The 20,100-nt window shown below is 33.4% G+C and overlaps 3 protein-coding genes across 5 annotated transcripts; 2 read left to right on the top strand and 1 right to left on the bottom strand.

Annotated features, from left to right (window-relative positions):
• The first annotated feature begins 1,949 nt into the window (after nucleotides 1–1,949).
• Nucleotides 1,950–8,018, top strand: LOC100252725 (signal recognition particle 9 kDa protein). The gene is made up of 4 exons (XM_002282233.4): nucleotides 1,950–2,239; nucleotides 2,389–2,457; nucleotides 7,230–7,323; nucleotides 7,824–8,018. The coding sequence occupies exons 1-4, from the start codon at nucleotides 2,168–2,170 to the stop codon at nucleotides 7,898–7,900; spliced, it is 312 nt and encodes a 103-aa protein (XP_002282269.1). The 5' UTR covers nucleotides 1,950–2,167; the 3' UTR covers nucleotides 7,901–8,018.
• A 5,576-nt stretch (nucleotides 8,019–13,594) lies between these two features.
• On the top strand, nucleotides 13,595–16,418 carry LOC100257874 (probable WRKY transcription factor 21). Of its 3 annotated transcripts, none has more exons than XM_002282222.4 (4): nucleotides 13,595–13,779; nucleotides 14,172–14,948; nucleotides 15,190–15,315; nucleotides 15,884–16,418. In XM_002282222.4, exons 2-4 carry the CDS (start codon nucleotides 14,197–14,199, stop codon nucleotides 16,026–16,028), a joined length of 1,023 nt encoding a protein of 340 aa, XP_002282258.1. In that variant the 5' UTR covers nucleotides 13,595–13,779; nucleotides 14,172–14,196; the 3' UTR covers nucleotides 16,029–16,418. The 3 variants fall into 3 exon arrangements, with proteins under 3 accessions (XP_002282258.1, XP_010651943.1, XP_010651944.1); XM_010653641.3 differs by having other exon boundaries at nucleotides 14,124–14,948; XM_010653642.3 differs by having other exon boundaries at nucleotides 13,595–13,859; nucleotides 14,124–14,948.
• Nucleotides 16,419–18,510: 2,092 nt separating this feature from the next.
• LOC100240970 (ethylene-responsive transcription factor 11) lies at nucleotides 18,511–19,017 on the bottom strand. The gene has a single exon (XM_002282279.3). It carries the CDS (start codon nucleotides 19,015–19,017, stop codon nucleotides 18,511–18,513), a length of 507 nt encoding a protein of 168 aa, XP_002282315.1.
• Nucleotides 19,018–20,100: the final 1,083 nt, after the last annotated feature.

Here is a 20,100-nt window from a genome sequence, read left to right as displayed (position 1 = left end):
AAAATTGATCTCATTAATAAATTAATCTACTTTAAGAACAATACTTTGTCATGTCTCAACCTCCCTAAATTGATAAGTGTCTAGCTTTTTTTTCTTTTTTTTCCCCTTTATTGTCATGTTTTGGACTCAATTTAGTTGTCACTTCATTTTAACCCTCTAGTATTTTGAAACCACCAAATGGAAGATACAAGAGAAAAAGACCATACTCATATATTTGCTTAATATACCATAGTCTATCAAATAAAATTGGATTATATTTCTTTATAATTATATTTAGAGCTATTTATATGTTTACACCAACTTCAAGTGATATTTTCTTTAAATCAATTAATTGAATAAATGGTGCTCATAATCTCGTACAAAATTCCAATATATGCCATTAAATATGCAAAAAATAAAAAAATAAAAAAATAAAAATATTGAACAAGGCATTTAGAAGATGAAATATTTGATTTGTAAGGCATTTTCATATTTTGATATTAAGCTTTTATTTCCAATGCAAGTTTCATCTAGCTTATACTTTTAATCTACACATTTCAATATGATTTTTTTTTCAAATTTTAAAATAAAAATTTAAATAACTTTGATAATAGTGGCAAATTTAAAATGTTGTGAAGTGTTTAAAAGTTAACTTTTTTTTACTTGGGAAAATTATACATATTATATTCAATTTTGGGTTTGAGTTGATCGTATATCAAAGTTTAAAGAACTTTGATATATATATATATATATATATATATATCAAAGTACAAAATAATCAACCATATGAGATCTCGATTCGAATTACATGATCAATGATCTACTTTGATTGATAACATTTCTATATGATATTGAAAGAACAAATGAGACCATTTTCATTGTGTAGCCAAATCTAATCAACCACCATTTTACCTAATAGAATATAATTTTCATTCTTCTTTACAAACCATATCTTTGTCCATAAATTAGATCTACCATGATGCCATTTATTAATTACAAAGATAAAAATTATTTAATATATAAGTTAGTTTTATAACCATTTTTTGTTTATTAGGCAGTAGAAATCATATCTAAATTTTGAAGAATATTTTTTTTTATAAAATTTTCAAATGTTTATAGATTTAAGGGTTTTGAGAATAGCGATAACAATATCTCAATGGCATAACGCCAAATAGGGTGTCATGTGTGTCCTCCAATAAGTTGTGTTGTATTTATTATTCAATTGCACTATACTTTATACAAATTGTAATAACTTTGTATCATGCTAGCTCAATTAGATTTTATTATACATTTAAAGGATATTTAGTAAATTAACTTAATTTAAATCATTAAATAAATTAAATATATTTAGTAAAATAATTTAATATAACTACTTAGACTCAAAAGTAACTTTAAGTATTAAATCAAAATAAATAACTTAGTGAATGTTTGGTAAAACTTAATACTTATTACTTAATGACTTAAAAAGTTTTAAACTAAATTATTTTTAAGTTGATAATTTAAAACTTATTACTTATTTTTTACTTTAAGTATTAAAATTATTTGATAAAATTTTAACTTAAAATTTATTCTAAATCATCAATTATATATTTATCATCATTAATTTTAATTAATATTCATTTTCATTAATCTTAAGTAATAAACTTGTTTGTTAAACATCGATATTTTAAGTATTGCAGATACATGAGATAACTATGAAATATTTACTATAAAAAAATGAGTTATGATATGGAACCCATAATTATAAAATATACTTTCACCATATGTGAGTAAATGAGATAAAATAGAATTGAGATCCTAGATAAATTAATTATTTTAACTTAATACTTAAAATTATTTTTAACTTTAAGTTATATATTGAGTTATTTTATGGGTACATAACTTAAATTAAGTTATTCAGTGGTTAATTTGATTTATCAAAACACCCTGACCTTAGATTTAAAATTTGGGATAACACCAGAGTTTATCCTGTACGTTTTCTAATTTTTATTCTATTTACCATTTTTTTTTGGTTTTTTGTCTATGCTGGTGCCAGACCCGACCCGAATCAGAACCCACCCGCTGTTATTGTTCACATCCATGCCTGCCACGGAACCGCACTGATTCAAACCCACATAAACCCTAGTGAAGAGAAAGACAACGGGAAAATCTCGACGCCCTGTTGCCAAACTGCTTCTCGCTTCCAACAATGGTGTACATAGAATCTTGGGACGAGTTCGTGGACCGATCTGTTCAATTGTTTCGTGCCGATCCAGACTCTGTACTCGCCTTTCTCTCATTCACTTCATATATGTGTTTTTGTTCGTGGAGTCTTTGTTGTTATCGCCGATCATCGTTGACTCTTGTTTGAATGTAGTCTTTTTTATTATTTTCGTTTTGGTTGATTGATTTTGGTGGTTGACCCTGCAGACTCGGTATGTGATGAAGTACAGGCACTGTGATGGTAAATTAGTGCTGAAAGTCACTGATAACCGCGAGGTATGATTTGGATTCAGGTCCAAAACGTTAAAGTCTTGATTTATATTCGGAAATTTGATTTGGGATTTTTTTTCTTTATTGCAATGCGTGGGGCGTTATTTTGGCTTTTCTCAATGCCTCATTGTGGGTTTCTTGCCTTGTATTGGAATGCTTATAAGTTTGTATACTAGAATTCAGTGCATAGGGATGGTGCGTGTTTGATCTTTGTATATTGGGGTTGGTCTTGTTGTATGATGTCCGTGCTTGCTGGTTCCTGGTTTTATAATGCCTTGAATTCGGTGTTGTGAATTTGCCTTTTTTTTTTTGGGGTGGGGCGAGTTGATCTTTGTACGATGACATGAGGTTCTAGGGAAATTTGTTGATGAAAAGGGGTCAAAATCTCTCTCACTTTTGATACAAAGGGACTTCACCCAACTTGAAGGATATTGAAACCCCAAAGATTTTTGGACAGGGAATGTAGAATGTTTGGGTGGTTTTCAAAGTAACATCTCCATCCAGCAAGCCTTACTGCTGCACCAGCATAATTATCACTGCTTTCTTGTCTTTTCTTAACCATCATCCTTGACAAAATCTTCTCTGATTAGGGTGAATTCCTTGTTGTGACTGGTATGCTTGTTGAGTTCGGATCTAAACACCCTCATCTTAAGACTTTGAAAGCTTAAGTGTGTTTTTATTCCTTTTTTTTTTTTGTATGGTGAAACCAGCTGATGAACTACTTGTCTAATATCCTGTGCCACTTGGTTAGTTCATTAAAACTCAGGGTGGCTTGAAGCTTGTATGTGAAATAGCAATTTCTTTGTCTATTACGTTACAACACAATACAAGAAAACCATTGAGACAACCTATGGTTGTGTCACTGAGTCCTTTTCAACATATGTAGGTCTGTACTAGGCTAGGATTGACCACTTGACTCCCTTTTCAACACATGGGGGTTTATACATATATATAGTTAGTCATGTCTTCTCTAATTGGCCTGTGCCTTTCATTAAAGCATAGACAGTTGACATCCAAAATCCATGTGTGTCTATGGGTCATATGTTCATGATGTTTTTGAGCAGTAGCATTGGTTTTTGATGAGATTTTTCTTGAAAAATATCATTAGCTAAAATTTGTATCCCTAAAGAATGGTCATTAACTTATATTGGTGATAGAATGGGAAAATTGGTCAAATTCTTAGGGGTTTAGTTTTGTTGTTTGTTGGATAATGGAGATGGCATAAACCTCTTATTGATTGATAATAGGGTGTTAAGTGATATTATATTCCTTGCTTATTCTTGGCAGTTGGACACCTTAAGAACTTGGACAGGAGAGGGCGTCCTTTTAATGATTTAACATGATCAAAGTTTTTAAAGGCGAAAGCGCAAGGCGAGGCGTTTTTGTGTTCGTGAGGCGAGGCGTAAGCCTCGAGGCGTTGAGGCGTAAGCTTTTTGAGCCTCAAATTATATAATTAATTAATATTTTTAAATATATAAAATAAAATAGCATAAATAAAAACATGAAAACAATTCATTAGAATCATAAAAAAAAGGCATACTAGTTACTTTCACAAAAAAACCATAACAAAGTCATAAAATAGATTTTAGATTCAACTATACTAATAGTTTCAAACTTTAACAAAAAACCATAACTAAGCCATAACAAAAAGCCAATTTTTGATCCTTAAAATTGGTCAATGCCTCTTTGCATTCCAATCTAGCATCTACACTAACTTTGTTACATGGTTTCATACCATGATGAGTTCCGGCTAAGTGATGCTTAAGTCTATTCACCCTTCTCGTGCATCTTTGATTGCAAAATTTACATCTTAAATATTGCTCCCCGGCAACTTCAATAACATACTTCCACACAAAATCTTTTCTCGAATTTTTCGAATCGGAGGAACTCATTCTAAAAAAAAAAACACCAATAATAATATTCAAATTTCTATATAACAATATAATTGACTAAAAAATAATAACAAGACATAATTGAAAGGAATTTAAAAATGAAATACAAAATTTAATTGGTTTAAATTTAAAAAAACCAATATTTTTTTAGAGGAAATTAAAAATTATACACATAAATTTTAATTGGAATTTAATAATGAAATAAAGAAAATTTGGGTGAAAATTAAAATTAAACCAGAAATAAAAAATTAATTTTAAGCAGCCAAATTACCGGAATATTTAGAAAATAAAAATTGATGAAGGGAGCTTACTGGCTTAGTGGCTAAGACTGAGAGCATGGTCAAAATTATTGGCTGAGAGCTTGGTCAAATGATTTAAATATATATAGTTATATGCATATATATTGGATGAAGAGGCATTTGATTAAAAAAAAAAAATTGATGATGAAGGAGACCGGTCGACTGCCAAGAGAGAGACCAGCCTCTGTGTCGAGTTTGTCGACTGCCATGGAAGATGGAGAAAACCATGGAAGATGGAGAAAAAGATGAAGAGATGAAGCCGAGAGGGGGAAGCATGGGAGACGCGAGTTCGTGACATACCTGGAGATGAACGAGAGGGATCGCCGCCGGAGAAGATGCTCTGCGATTGGTCGCCGCCTGAGGTTGAGCACTCGGTCGCCGCTTCAGGTAGGGTTTCTTTTTGGAGTTTTTCTCCCAATTTCTGTTGCCTTCAATCGGGACTCGGGTTTTGCTTTAGGGATTAGTTAGGGTTTTTTTTTTTTTTTTTTTTTTATTTCCGTTCATGGCCACATCAGCTCCTACAAGGTGTGTGCCTCCTTCTCGGAGCGTAAAAGGCGCGATCAAAGCGCACCTCATTGGAAAAGGCGTACGCCTTTCAGGAGTTGCGTTTTATTATTTATGCATCAAGGCGTTTTTGCCCCGCCTCGCCCTAAGGCGCGCCTGAGATACGCCTTTGAAAACTTTGAACATGATAATGTTCAAACTTGTTAGGCTGTTCACATAAGTAAATAAATAAATGAAGTCCTTAGTGGCATCGGATGATTGAAGGCGGCAACATTAATATTTGCTAAGTTGATTGATAAGGGTAGTGATACCATTGTCTATGAGTATTAGCTCATGCTCAACTTGTCAAGTAAGGACCAAATTGTTGACATTGGTGGTGGATATCCTAAATTTATCATGTTTTTGGAGTTGAAGCTTTGTCAATATAAGTGCCTATAAGTTTCTAAAAATTTTTGTAGCAAGTAATTAAGATGCTATGTGTATGAGGTTGGTGTGTTGCATTTAAAAATGAGTTATCCTTTGTACTTTATGGAGTTTATAGTTGATGCCAATGTTTTCTAAACAGGATTGGTCATTGAATCAGAAATGTGAGATTCAATGGTTGGACTGGTGGTTGATATGTATTATTAAAATTAAAAATAATTATAAAAATTAAAATATATATAGATAATCAAGATATTTAATAATATTTTTTTAATATTTGATATTATCAAATTAAATCATGATAAGGATAAATATAAATGTGTTAATATTTTAAATTTTATTAAATAAAACATGTATGATATAATATTTAAATGGGAAGACTTTCAAAATGAAAGAAAAAATTTATTATTTAATTTTATCTATATATAAAAGTTATATACTTTATTATTTTGTACTTTTTAAAAATATTATATTATTTGATTTATATTATTTTCATACTTATTATAATGAAAATATTTTAAAAGCTATTTTATTTTATAGCAACTTGCCAATTTGTACCATAAACTATAATTGGCCCCTAGTGGTCAGCCCCTACTCCTTAACCTTTCGGACCAAGGCTCAATCCTGTTGATAGGGAAACCATTTTGGAATTTTTGTAAATGCATCCCACATCGGAATCCGATGAGAATGTAAAGTTGTTTAAATTCCATTAGTGGCATGAATGTGATGTGCAAGTCATGAGGCGGCCACCCTGGGCCAAAAAGCAGGCCTAGGCCCAACATTTTGGGGAAAAAAGAATGGGGCAGATTAGGCTGATAAAAAAGGGGGTGGACAGGGGGTGCAGAACTGGGCTGGACTGGTTCACCAATTTCACAGTCCAACCGCCATCAACCTGGTTCTGTTCCGTTCTGGCTAAAAAGTCGAACCAGCTGGTCCAGACCGGTTTTTAAATCATTGGTTGATGACATGTGATATTTTAGTATATTTGAGATGCCATGTGCTTCTGGAATCCGTAGCTTTAAAAATAATTTTTTTTTTAAAAAAGAAAATTTATTCTCTAAATAGATACTCATGGATGGCCCTTGCAGTTTGCCTTTGATTTCAATGTAACCGAATGACTTTCTTCTTGTAAAGTATGTTTCAATTCAGAGAAGGCATCTTATCCTCTCAACCTTAAATTAGATTAACTCAGATGGCTAATTCACTTTCTTAACATTCCTGGCCTAGTGGTGTTGTTTTACACCTTTGCAAAACTATTGTTCAACTATTTTTGCATTGTTTTAGTGATGCTCCCTGTGTGACTTGACTCTTGTATGGCATATTAAATAACTCATGGTAGTGACAGATGCCCCATATCCATCCCAAGTTCCAATATGTTTGTCTCTATTGTTCTTATTGTATGAAAGTATTTGTAAGTTCTGGCCATCCTATAATGAGGTGCCCCTTTATTCTGAAAGCTTTTAGTTACATTAAATTCACATTGCCACTGCTTTTACATCATGGACCTGAGCTCAGTTGCGTTTATAAATATGTATACAGGAGATGTAAAGAAGGGTTTTGATATCACTCATGTAAATGAATAGCCATGTTGTCCAGAACCTATGTTTCTGACATTGTATGCTAAGTTAACTTATGTCATCAATCCTTTTATTTTTCCCAGTGTCTCAAGTTCAAGACAGACCAGGCACAGGATGCAAAGAAGATGGAGAAGCTCAATAACATATTCTTTACTCTGATGGCTAGGGGTCCAGAAGGTTTTTTCACCTTTTTCTACTTCTATTATTGTATTATTCATTCAGGATGGATGTGATCATTGCATGGAAATGGAAACCTCCCAACTGGTTTTTCTAATATTTGGGCACAATTCTGATAAACTGTTAGAATTACAGTAATATAAAATTTACCCAATGCTTACAAAATAAATAATCTCTATTTTTTAAGCAGATGCTATGGCTTTTTCAAAAATTACACTCATTTGGATTACTCTGTAGTTGACAATGGGATGAGAAGATATTCTTTGCATGTCCATGCACTGCCCTTGTAAAGTTTCTTCATGTTCTAAAATGTTAGAAAGATGAGTTGAAAGTGAACCTGCAGCAGGACTTTCCATCTTCAAAATTGTCTACATATGAACTTGGCCATTATTAGTAATCTTTCATATATAATTATTTTTTGTTTTGGATCTTGTGTTTGCCAAGCTGTTCTAACAACCAGTCCTCCCTTTTTCTCTCTCTTCATTTAATTTATCATACAGTGGACATCTCAGAAGTTACAGGAAAAGAAGCGATGGAAGTACAGCCTGCCAAGAAAGGAAGAGGAAGGAAACAGTAAATTTATTGTTATCACACAGATTGGCGGCTTTGATCAATAATTCAGGGTTTGTGAATTATTTGGGAGATTTGTATTTGTCAAACCATTGGATTTTAATAGCAGATATTTCTTTTGCCAACTTCAGTACCTTTTTGCTGAGTCCTCTTTAATAGCATACTGATTAGCAATTTTTTCTAGGGATTCTAACTAATGCTTTTCTCCTTTGTGTCCATTTTTTGTGGATAAAGTTTTACTTCAGTTAACAAAGAAGCGATACTTTTGTTGTTTTATGCATGTCATTGTCATTGTGGGGTTGTAGTTTAACTTGCATACTAAATCAAGTGGACAGCAAAGTTCTTGGTTGCCTTTAATTTGTGACACAACCACGTGATGCATGCCATAAGCTCTTTTATTTAGAGTATTGAAAATTCAAGAAATGATGGATTAATATGATATTGTTATGATTCTATGAATGAGTTTTATTCAGCCATTTAGTAGGTAAATACAATCCAAGTTGATGCTATCTGTGTTCATAACTATATTTACTATTTTCGTTTTCTTTACAATTCTTGTTACTATAGTTTATTTTTAGATGATTGAGTTTGGAAGCTGAAATGGAGTTGGATTCAGGTTTTAAGAATATGACTCTCATGAATGAGTTTTATTCACCCATGTAGTAAGTAAATACAATCCAAGTTGATCCTATGTGTGTTCATAACTGTATTTACTATTTTTGTTTTCTTTACAATTCTTGTTATTCTAGTTCATTTTTAGATGATTGAGTTCAGAAGCTGAAATGGAGTTGGATTCAGGTTTTCGTTCTTGTCTTAGATAACAATGGGTTGGTTCAGGTTTGAATGTGTGGATCTAAACTCCCTCTCCAATTTGTCAGTCTGTCTGAGAGCAAGCCATAGTGGACATGGAGATCTGGGTAGCCCTTCCTTTACCATTTCTAATTCTGTGTTCTATGTGACTGGTACTGGTAGGATCCCAAAGCAGTAGCTCTTTGCTTTTCTATGCTTTAGCACATTCAAAAGGTAAAGTGTTACTTCCATGTGCCTCAAAAGCATGTGAAATTCTGCTCCTTTTCCCTCCCAAACAATTCGAAAGGAGGAACATATTCTTCTATTAAAGCCAGGAACAGCAGGATAGAATTTTGATGGGGGGCCAAAGGTATAGGACAAAGTGGATTGTTTGTTCATGATTAGGGTATGTTCCAAGGTAGAGTTCCAAACTTTTGTGTCAACCTCTTTTCTCTCAAAAGAAGAGTCTACACTAAATATATGCTAGGAATTGTTACAAGAAAGCTTCCATTTGGATGATGTGAGTAATACAGGATGGTGTCGGTTGTTTTGCTTTGAGAAAACTACTATTGGTAATGAAAATGGAAGTGGGTTTTTTTTTTTTTTTTTCATATTATCAAGTCTTTGTGAAGATGTGTTATTATTCCCTTTTTTTCTTTTGTAATATTTTGTAAATTTCCATAGATTTATGGTGGGTTTCTTGTTGAAATAGTGTTGCTATTTGCCTTTTGAGCTTTGTACATGTCTGTGCCCAAAGAATGGAGAAAGGAGGTCTCAGATGATTCTCAAGTATATAACATTGAAGAGGAAATATTCCTTGGATGTGGTGAAAGGAAAATCTATGATGCTAAGGCTTGTAGCCATGTGGAGGGCTTGGATGGCCCTTTTTCTTCAAGACCTTTTATTCTTTATTTTTAGGTTTAAAATTGGAACTTGAAGTTGATCTCTTCTTACCTCATCTGATATTTTGCTAAGTTTATTCCTTTTCAACTTTTATGCGGCAAGTAAATGAAATCCTAATGAAAATTACTTTTTTTTTTGTTTCCCATTTGTTTGGTCTAGAAGGAAAATTACAAAAAGAAAAAATTAAATATAATTAAAATTAAATAAAATAGAAATTTATATATTTTAAATTATTAAATATTCATATAGAAAAAAAAAACAATAAATGAAATGAATTAAAAGAAATAGGGAAAATAGTTTATATTAATTTTAAATCTTGTTATTTTCCACTTTCTTTTTACCCATTTTCCTTAAAAAATTTCAAGAACCAGACAAGGGGTAAACTTTTGTTTGTTTTTAATTGAAAGCCTAAAAGAAAAGGCTAAAGCGCTTTCATTAATACTAATTTTAGAAACGCTTTTAAAAAGAATCACTTGTATCTATTTGAAACTTACCTTAAAAGAGATAATGTTTTTTAAAAATTGTTTAAAAAATTTGAGGTTTACTACTTCAAATTTTAAATGTATATTGCCATATTTTATACTAGTTTTTTTATTTTTCAAAATAAAAAGTACATGGAAATAACTAAAAAAATGATACTTAGCAAGTAATTGTCATGTAATTACTTCAAGTGATTTTCTATTTTTAAAATTTCATCAAATACCTCTTGTAAAAAAGTTTCTTCATGTATTAAAAACATATTTTTAATCTCTTATAAAACTACTTTCAAATAGATTATAATATTAGAAACTTTAAATCTTATTTAATGATTAATATTATTTTTTAATAAAAAAATAAAAATATTAATAACTAGGATATTTTTTAAAATTATAATTAAATAAAATATTATTTGATGAAAATTTAAGAGTATAACTTAAGCTTGGTCCAAATTTTCATAATATTTATAATATATAATATCTTATATATTAATATTCTTTTTAAATATATATATATATATATATATATATCACATACACTATATCCTAAACCTTTTCAAATTCTTTTACAAAATACATATAAATTTAATTTTACCTTTTTATTGTTACCTTAAAATTTTATATTTTATTTATTTAAAAAAAAAAACCGTTGTAGTTGGATTTTATGAAATATGTAGGTGTGGACCCTATATTTCGGCTCAATGCGTTTCCCACTTGAATGGCGAGCTCGATTTTTATTTTTGAAAAATGATTTATCGTTGATTAAGAAAATGACTTGGAATCGCCACTTATTTTATTTTATTTTTTTAAAGAGTAAACAAAATAAGAAAGAAAAACCCTAAGTGTGACTCCTTACTTTGGAAAAGGTGGTCTGCAAAAAATCAAATCGGGTTCGGAGGTTAGGTTACTTATCGGAAAGGTACGGTAAAGACCATAGCACCCCTCTAAGTCCCTAAAGTCGGGTCTCTACTAATAAAATGAAGCTGACATGGCAATTGATAAGAACATCAATGAATACTCAAATCGAATCATGCACATATAAGAAACAGAATATGTATAGAAAATAACCAGAATATGAGCGGATGCGTACTTGGGTAGCAAACGACAACGCGCTATCATGGAACAAGGTTAGTGAACAATTAAAGAATAATCTCATGCATGTCATAGAGCAAAATAAATCAATCATGTATGATAATCAAGTCAATCAAATCTCATATGTCGGACCCCCACCAAAGCCCATTTTATCTTGTCTGAATCATTTCCGATAACTCCATTGTTTGGAATTACGAAATTGATTTCTTGCTTATTCCAAAACATTTTAAAAAACAGAGGAAGTATGAAAATTGTTTGCCAGAAATAAAAGTGGCAGTAAAGCTTTATTAAAAATGTGATTTTGGAACCTAAAGAAAATGCTCTAAGGATGAAGAAGAAGGTTGAACGTTGACCAGACAGAATTCCGGATGTGAGATATCCGGAGAAGGTTGAACGTCGGCAAGACAGAATTCCGGATGTGAGATATCCGGAGAAGGTGGAACGTTGGCCGGACATAATTCCGGATGTGAAACATCCAGATGAGGTAGAACGTGGTCATGCAAGATGGTGACACTTGTCAAACATAAGCTGCAAGAATGACTCCCAAAATGGGGTCTACAGTAGGTTTCTTTAAAGTTAAAATATTCCTTAAAACTTCAACATCATGGAATCTTTAAAATGTTGTTTTTGGTATTTAGATAAAAGGAGGCATTTTAAAAGTTATGACTTTATTTAAAAAAAAAAAAAAACCGAACTATAACTCACCCATACTAAAAATCGGGAATTTTGATGAAAATTTTAACGGTCGAGTCAGTTTTTAAGTTACTTTTTAACGGTAAAGATAGTTATTTTTAGTTACTTTTAATGAGGAAAAAAAAATGCAAAGTAATGAATCTCAAAAGTTAAAAATACGCGGCCGCAAGAAAGAGATAAGGATAAAGGAATTGTAGTTAGTTATTTAGACAAACGGTTAAAGAGACTCATTTTAACGATAAAATTAGTTAGTTTAGGTGGTTTCTTTTTTTTTTGGCATAAGTTAGAAGTTAAAAACCAGTTACGTTAAGGAATACAATAAAATTTTCAAAATCTTCTAATTTTTATAATATTAAATTATTATTTTTCGCTTTTAATAATATAAGTATTTTAAAATTTATTTTCGATTCTAATTATTATGTGTCATGTTGAAGATAGATAATTAAAAGAATTATTTGAAAAAAAAAACTTTTGAAAACAAAAATATTAATTGCTTAAAAATATATATTTGATTGAAAATTATTTTTTAAATAAATTTATATTAGTGTAAAATATTTTAAATTAAAAATTTGTTTTGTGAAATAATTCCTTATTTTTCTTCTTTGAGATGAAAATATACCAATAACATAAATTGGAAGTAATTAAATTGCGTTCCCAAGGGCATATTAGTCATTGAAGTGATGTAGACCATCAAATCATAGGGTACTAATTTCACTGAATTAATCAATTACAGAGCCTAATCAAAACCCAGAAATTCAAAAGTACTAAAATGCCCTCACTGGTTGAGAGAGCATATAAGTCAACGCTTTTCAGAAAAAGTGGGACCCAGAGGCTGTCAGTCACCGACTTAACAGTTCTCCCCCGGCGCAATTTAACAGAGCGCCAAGTTCTCCCAGTCAACAAGCCTTGGGTCACGTGTCCACTTTTCATACCTGTTTTCCACGTGGCATCTTCCCATTCACTGGCTTTTGCAACGGCTATGTTCAAGAGTTTTGACTCCTATGCACTTTATCCCTTAAAATATCTATAAAATATATATATATTAATTTTGGTCGGAGAAAAAATGAAGTGGATTTGCATTTAAAAATAAGAATAAAAATAAAAGAAAATGGGAAATAAATTAAATTTGTAATAAATTGAAATTGAAAAAAAAAAGAAAATTTTTTTCAGTGATTTATTGAAAAACATTTACACAATCCTGTCATCCACCTTTAAAATATTGCAGAAATATCATAGAATGCCTTGAAAAGAAGATATAATCCACCAAGATTCTCCTCTATCTCTAATTTAATGTTGCTTCTGTTTTCTGTGTATAAATGGTAATAAAATTACTACAAATATTTTTGGAAAAATTTAATTTTTTTTTTTTTACAAGTCATTTAGATAAATGGGAATTTTTTTTGATAGGTTTTTGAATGAGTAGATGCATTTATGAGATTGGGTTTTAAAAGGAATAAAGATTGAACAGAAAGCATTTATGTGAATGGAGACAGGGCAACTCCGGCTGATGCACACTCTCTCACACCTCAGATGGAGTATAATTCATAAATGCGAGATGGGGAAATAGCCAAAATTAATTAATACAAAAAATCTCAAGAGATTATTAATAAATTAAATGCTGAAATATTTTTGGGAAAATAATAATAATAATTTAAAAATAAACAGTGGTCTTGGGGTGGAGCCCACACTCAAATCTGTGACAGAGACAGCAGTTTCATTTCAGAGGGTCTATAAAAGGTTCTCTCTCTTTAGAGTCTCTCTCCCAAAGGAGAGACTCTCTCTCTAAATTATATAAATATGAATATAAAATGAGGGGGTTTGTAGGCTATTGGGGGGTGTGAAATCCATATGGTGAAGCAAGTCTTCTGTTTCACACCTTTCAATTTCACGGAGATGGGTGGAGGAGAATCTAGGGTTTGACTACACAGCAAAGGTCTGTTCTTTGGTGGTTTCCTTGAATTTTCTTCAAATTTTGGAATGGAACTGTTGTCTGCATGTTCATCCTTATCTTGGGTTTGTCTCATTTTCTTATCATTTTTTACACACCATGTTGAATCTCACTATCTGGGTCTTTCTGCTTTTCAAAAAATTGGACCTTTGTTGAATTGGAATTCTTCAACTTTGATTTTAAAAAAATAAATAACAAACGCTTTTCTTGGATGTGGTTTTCTTTGTGTGGAAATGGACTTTTGACCAGATGGGTCTTTGTTATTTCTGATATGGATTGTTGAAGATTTGATGTTGTGGTGAGTTTTTATTCTTTTTGTGATTTTGCAGGTGCTAATGGTGTTGTTGGGGCTGGGGGTTTTGGGTTTTGGGAATTAGGGTTTTTGGTTGTAGGGCTAAACTCATGGAGGAGGTTGAGAAAGCTAACAGAGCAGCTGTGGAGAGCTGCAACAAGGTTCTAGGTCTCTTGTCTCAGGCCCAAGATCAGATTCAGCGTAAAAAATTAATGGTGGAAACTGGGGAGGCTGTGGTTAGGTTTAACAGAGTTGTTTCTCTTCTCAATACTGGTTTGGGCCATGCCAGGGTGAGAAAATCCAAAAATTTTCAAACCCCTCTCCCCCACAATATCCTCTTAGACAAGCCAAATGCCAAACAAGATCACCCATCCAAGACTTTTCAGTTTCTCCACTCCAGTTCTCTTGAAAAGCCAATTCAAGAAATGGGGTCAAATGCCAAGAACACTATGGGTTTGGGAAACCCATCATTGGAATTGACCTCCAATGGTAAAAGCCCTCTGCAACTTTCTCAACTCATACCATCGTCAACAAATTACCAGTTCCTCCACCACCAGCAACAGCAGAGGCTGCAGCAGCAGATGAAGCATCAGGCCGATACCATGTATCGGCGGAGCAATAGCGGTATCAATCTCAATTTTGATAGCTCCAGTTGTACACCAACAATGTCGTCCACCCGGTCTTTTATCTCATCCCTGAGCGTGGATGGAAGTGTGGCTAACTTGGATGGAAACGCCTTCCATTTGATTGGCCCGGCTCGATCCGATCAGAACTCCTTCCAACATAAGAGGAAGTGCTCAAGGGGAGAAGAGGGTAGTGTGAAATGCGGCAGCAGCGGCAGATGCCACTGCTCAAAGAAGAGGTTTGCTCTATTAATAATACCCTATTGGTAGTAATTGCTTGTGCTTGTTGCTCTTTCTGTCATTAAGAGAGGTTGACTTATTTCCGATCTGTTCAATCAGTAATGCCCTATTGATAGCAATTAGCTTGAAATTGTTCCTATATCCCTTTACTATTGATTTCTCGCATTTTTTTCCTAGTTAGTGGGGTTGTAGTGGTGTTAATTTGTTGCATTTGTGTGTTTTTATTTGTTGCTTGAACAGGAAACATAGAGTGAAGAGGTCAATCAAGGTGCCGGCTATAAGTAACAAGCTTGCTGATATCCCTCCCGATGAGTACTCGTGGAGGAAGTACGGGCAGAAGCCGATAAAGGGTTCTCCTCACCCTAGGTATATTCTGTTAGCCGATTCTTTTTCAGTAGCAAGCACCCTAGATTTTGTAATTCAGAATTAGTAGGAGGCTTGTTGAACATATCTGAATGAATTATTGGATGCCATTACCTCTGAGAGATAGGTGTATGTTTTATCTTTGGTAGTAATGATATACTTTCCAAATGGAATCTCAATCAATTTTTTGGTGCTGGTGCTTGATTGGGCTATTAGACAGCCGGATTCAGAGCAGTTAGTATGTTTTATTCATAGTATTTGGAGAAATTCTGAGCAAACTCTCGGATGAAGGGTTGACAATGGGATTTTGTTGTTTCTTCCATGTGAGTTGATAGCAACTAAGGCTTTATATATTGATTTGATTGAACTGCTTTCTGTAGATTTGATATCACTAGGAAAATTTGATTTAAGGAAATTCATCAACTTCCGATCCTCGGTTTTGGTTAATTCATAACTCATGTATGTGTATGCACCTTAAAATCTACATGATTATTATGATTAGGGAAATCCATTGACTTGAAGCTTAAATTTTGAGGAAATTGACCGAGAACCCATTCTTGAACTTGTGCAGGGGATACTATAAATGTAGCAGCATGAGAGGTTGCCCTGCAAGGAAGCATGTGGAGCGATGTTTGGAAGACCCTTCAATGCTTATAGTCACTTATGAAGGTGAGCATAACCACCCAAGGTTACCATCACAATCTGCAAACCAGTAAACTTCATGGGAAGCATAGCGGAGATCACACCAAGCCCCCCATTGTTCAATACATCAGAGTCCTATTCATGGACTGCCTCATTTGCTCCTGTACATATGTTGCATGGTTTGAGCTTGGGACATATTTGGAGCATTTTTTTTTATGTTTCGGTTCTTCTTCTTTGGTTTTTTTAGCTTGGGAAGGATTGGTTGGCTTCCCAAGCCTTTTTTAGTTGTTGGGCAGGTGGAGGAGGGGGGCCGCGGGGCATGAACCCCAGGACCAGACACAAAATCTGAGTAAAATGGGGATCTCAATTTGTTAGAACTGTTTCTCATCTTTTATTTACAGTCAGTTTTTTGAACATTTTAGTGTTCCTTCTTTAAATGAATGCAATACCCCTTCAGTGTGGCAGCTTTTGTTTTGATTGATTCCGTTTCTCTCTGTTTCTGGTTCTGGATTTGGGATACGTTGCAAAAACCCTGGTTTGATGTCAACATTAATTCTTGAAACTTTTGTTCTTGGTATCTTCCTACTCCATGTCCAAGTAGTTGAAAATGGAAGACTTAAAATACTCTTTCTGCCTATTCTTTTTATTTGAAACCAATCAAATTTGGATGATTTGAGTGAATGCACAATAGTGTGGTGCCCTGGACTTGGATCGGTCTTTTCCAAGCAAACATGCAACACTTAGACAAATGTCACATGAGCATATAGAATAGAGACCTAACATCTTTCCTAAGCAATGGAATAACACGAGTCTAGCATGAGAGTAGATATGATTGAATCAGTGGACTAAAGAGTCAAGGTCTTTCTTAAGCAATGGTAAGGCACTTTAGACAATTCTGACAGAGTGACAAGAAATTGGGTTTGGATTAAAAATTGGCTTAATCAATAGAGTGGAGAACCCAACCAAAGGAGTAGAGTGGTTGAGCTAGGACCCAAATCTTTAGAATTTGTAAGGGTGCTCAAAGAAAGTCTTTTTCAAACTTGAATCTTTGTACCAGACACCCTTTGGGAGTTTGTTTCCTTCTAGTTTTGTAAGAGGGAATTATTCAAAGTCACCCATCTTCAAAGAGGCCCCAACAACAATGCATGTGAAGTATTGGGGGACCAAACATGGGCAATCATGCTTGATATCTTCCTATATTCTTCCTCTATTGTCATCTATATAACAATCTTTGGCTCTATTTACATATGCTTCTCAACTACCGCTTTTAACTATTCTCTTTCTTGAGTTTACAAATTTTATTTTTGATTTTTTAATTTGTAGGTTACCAAATACCTAATCATGAACCAAGCCCATTTTGAGTGTGTTGACGTGTGAGGAAGCCCAATGGGCCTAGACTTGCCTAGTGCACAAGCCCAATTACACCCAAGTTCACATTAGAAAAAATGAAATGATTTGGATCAAAGAACAAAATAATCCTCATAATAATAATAATATAAAAAAAGGGGGTCGCATAAAGAAAGTTTAATTCAAAACGTGTTTCATGAGAGTATTTTATGGGTAAAAAAAGTCTTCAAGTCTGGAAGAACGTCCTTTCCAATAAAATTATCTTAGTATCTTCCTATCAAATATTATAATAACATTCACGCATTCTCATCTTTAAAATAAAATAATTGGAGAGGAGTATACACTTGAAGATTCATGCCTTTCTTCTCACTTCTCATCCTTAAAACCAAAAATAAAAATAATAATGGTGGTGGACACCCTTCACATTCAATGGGAGAATGGGAGAATGCACCGTCTGTAGCGGTGAGTCACGTGACCCCTAAAGTATAAAACACATGCAAAAGCAAATTAGAGAGACTGCTAACCAGTGAAGTAAAAGAAGAGAAGAAGCCGCCACTCGCCAGCATCCGCCGCCGCCGCCACCACCATCTTCTTCGGTCAAACACCAGGCCACTCGATTACCTCTTTGCCCACAATGCCCCCTTTCTACCAATATATTAATATTGTTAATTATTTATTATCCCTCTTTTCTATCTTTGATTTATTTCTATGTATGGACCGTGTGATTCTTCTTCTCATCGTAGGATAAATTAAGAAAAAACTATCATGGCAAGTGACTTGACTCTATGAATCTTCATGGAGCTTTTACCATATCCATATGTAACGCTTTCTCGCACTTTATCAAAACTAGTCTTTTGGTCTTTTGGTATATGGATGTGAAAGCTTTATTTACAAGTAGGCACCTAAAGAATAAAATTCATTAAATGGAAATCCCAGGTTGCGTTGCAAACTGCCATGTCATATTGCTGTTGCATTCAATGATGAGTCAAAGGTCAAATCCACAGTAACTGCTATTCCAAGTTTTAAACCATTTCTCTTTTAACTTCCATAATCCCACTGTACATCCCCAAAAAAAATGGAAAATCTATCTAAACACAGAGGGTAAAAAGGTAAAAAGACACAATGAAACTTCACCATCAAGCTTCGGAGAAGAGGCGGAGTTCAAGGCAAACGCTAACCTCCGGCGAGTTTCTCGGCGTGGAACGACGCTCAGAAGAGCGGCGCCGGGAGGTTCAGGTCGAAGAGGAACGGCTTCTTCTCCTTCTCCTGCCTCATCTTCTTCTCCTCCTCACTCACCATCAAATCCACCGCATCCAACCTATATCCAGTGTACTCCGACCGCGTCGTAACGGCGACGGAGTCGCCGCCGCCAGTTAATGACGGCTGCAGCCAATGCTGCTGCAGACCCTTTCCAAACAACTCCGAGGCGCCGGCCACAGGAGCCTCGGCGGAGGCGAAGGAGAGTCCTCCGTCGCCGAAGTTAGTCTTCGCCTTCGGCCCACGGAGGCTCCTGGCCGCATCGTCGTAAGCCCTAGCGGCCTCCTCCGCGGTATCGAAAGTCCCTAGCCACTTCCGCGTCTTCTTCCACGGATCGCGTATCTCCGCAGCGAACCGCCCCCATGGGCGCTTCCTGACGCCTCTGAAGTGCACCTCCTTGATCACGGCTCCGCCGGATCCGGAAGGTTGAGATCGGCGGTTGAGTGGCTCGACCGCCATGTGGCAGTGTACCGGTGACGGAGCAGAATGAGAGAAGATTTGGTTGATTTGGAGAGGCTGTGACGGTGGTGCTTTGCTATTTATAGAGAGGGAGACAGTCGTGGTTAACGCCGACAGCCTTCGTTTTTTAAAATTTTTAATTAAGTAATAATATAGAAATATTTGAATAAAAAAATAAATATGGGTTAATGCATTGAATGCATGCGTGTTGAGATGGGAATGGAGGATGGAGAAATGATGACATGCCCGTTTCGCTTTCTCTCTCTTTATTGTGTGCGCCCAACTCATTCTTTATTATTTCTTTAAACTACTAATCTTCTCCTTTTTAATAATAATAAATATTAAATTAAGAGTTTACTAAATAATTTATTTTTAAAATTAAAACATATTTGTTTATTAAGTTCCAATGCCACTTGGGTCTTCTTGTTCTGAATTACCAATGCAAAAATAAAAAATGTTGCTCTTAAAGAAAGTGACCGTTAAAAATAAGATGGTAAGATGGTAAAACTCGCTTTTCGGATGGTAAGATCATAGGATAAGTACAAATGACTGATAAATTTTTTTTACAAACATAATGGTGTTTGATGGTAATTTTAACAAATATTTTTAGTTTCTTAAATACTTAAAATATAAAAAAATTTAAGTATTAAAAATATATATATTTTTTTAGAATTATTATCAAATAGATTTTTTTTTAAATACAAAATAAAAAATGTATTTAATAATATTCTATAAAGCATTTTTATTTTTTCTTATACTTGAAAAATAAAAAATTTAAAGTATAAAAAGGATTACAAACATTTACTAAAATCAATATAAAATAAACTTTAAGAGTGTGTTTAACAATAATTATAAGAAATATTTTTAGGTTTTATAATACCTAAATGATGAAAATTTCTAAATATTTATAAAATTATAAATATTTTATAAAATCACTATCAAACGTACTCTTAATATTTGTAATACTTTAAAATTTTTATCTTTTAATTATTAAATATATTATAAATATTTTCTAAAATCACTATCAAACATACTTCAATAGTACGTTTGATATTGATTTTAAAAAGTATTTATAGTATTTAT

The sequence above is a fragment of the Vitis vinifera genome, chromosome 7, assembly GCF_030704535.1.
Source record: "Vitis vinifera cultivar Pinot Noir 40024 chromosome 7, ASM3070453v1".
NCBI lineage: Eukaryota > Viridiplantae > Streptophyta > Magnoliopsida > Vitales > Vitaceae > Vitis > Vitis vinifera.
This window is presented reverse-complemented; position numbering and strand designations above follow the sequence as displayed.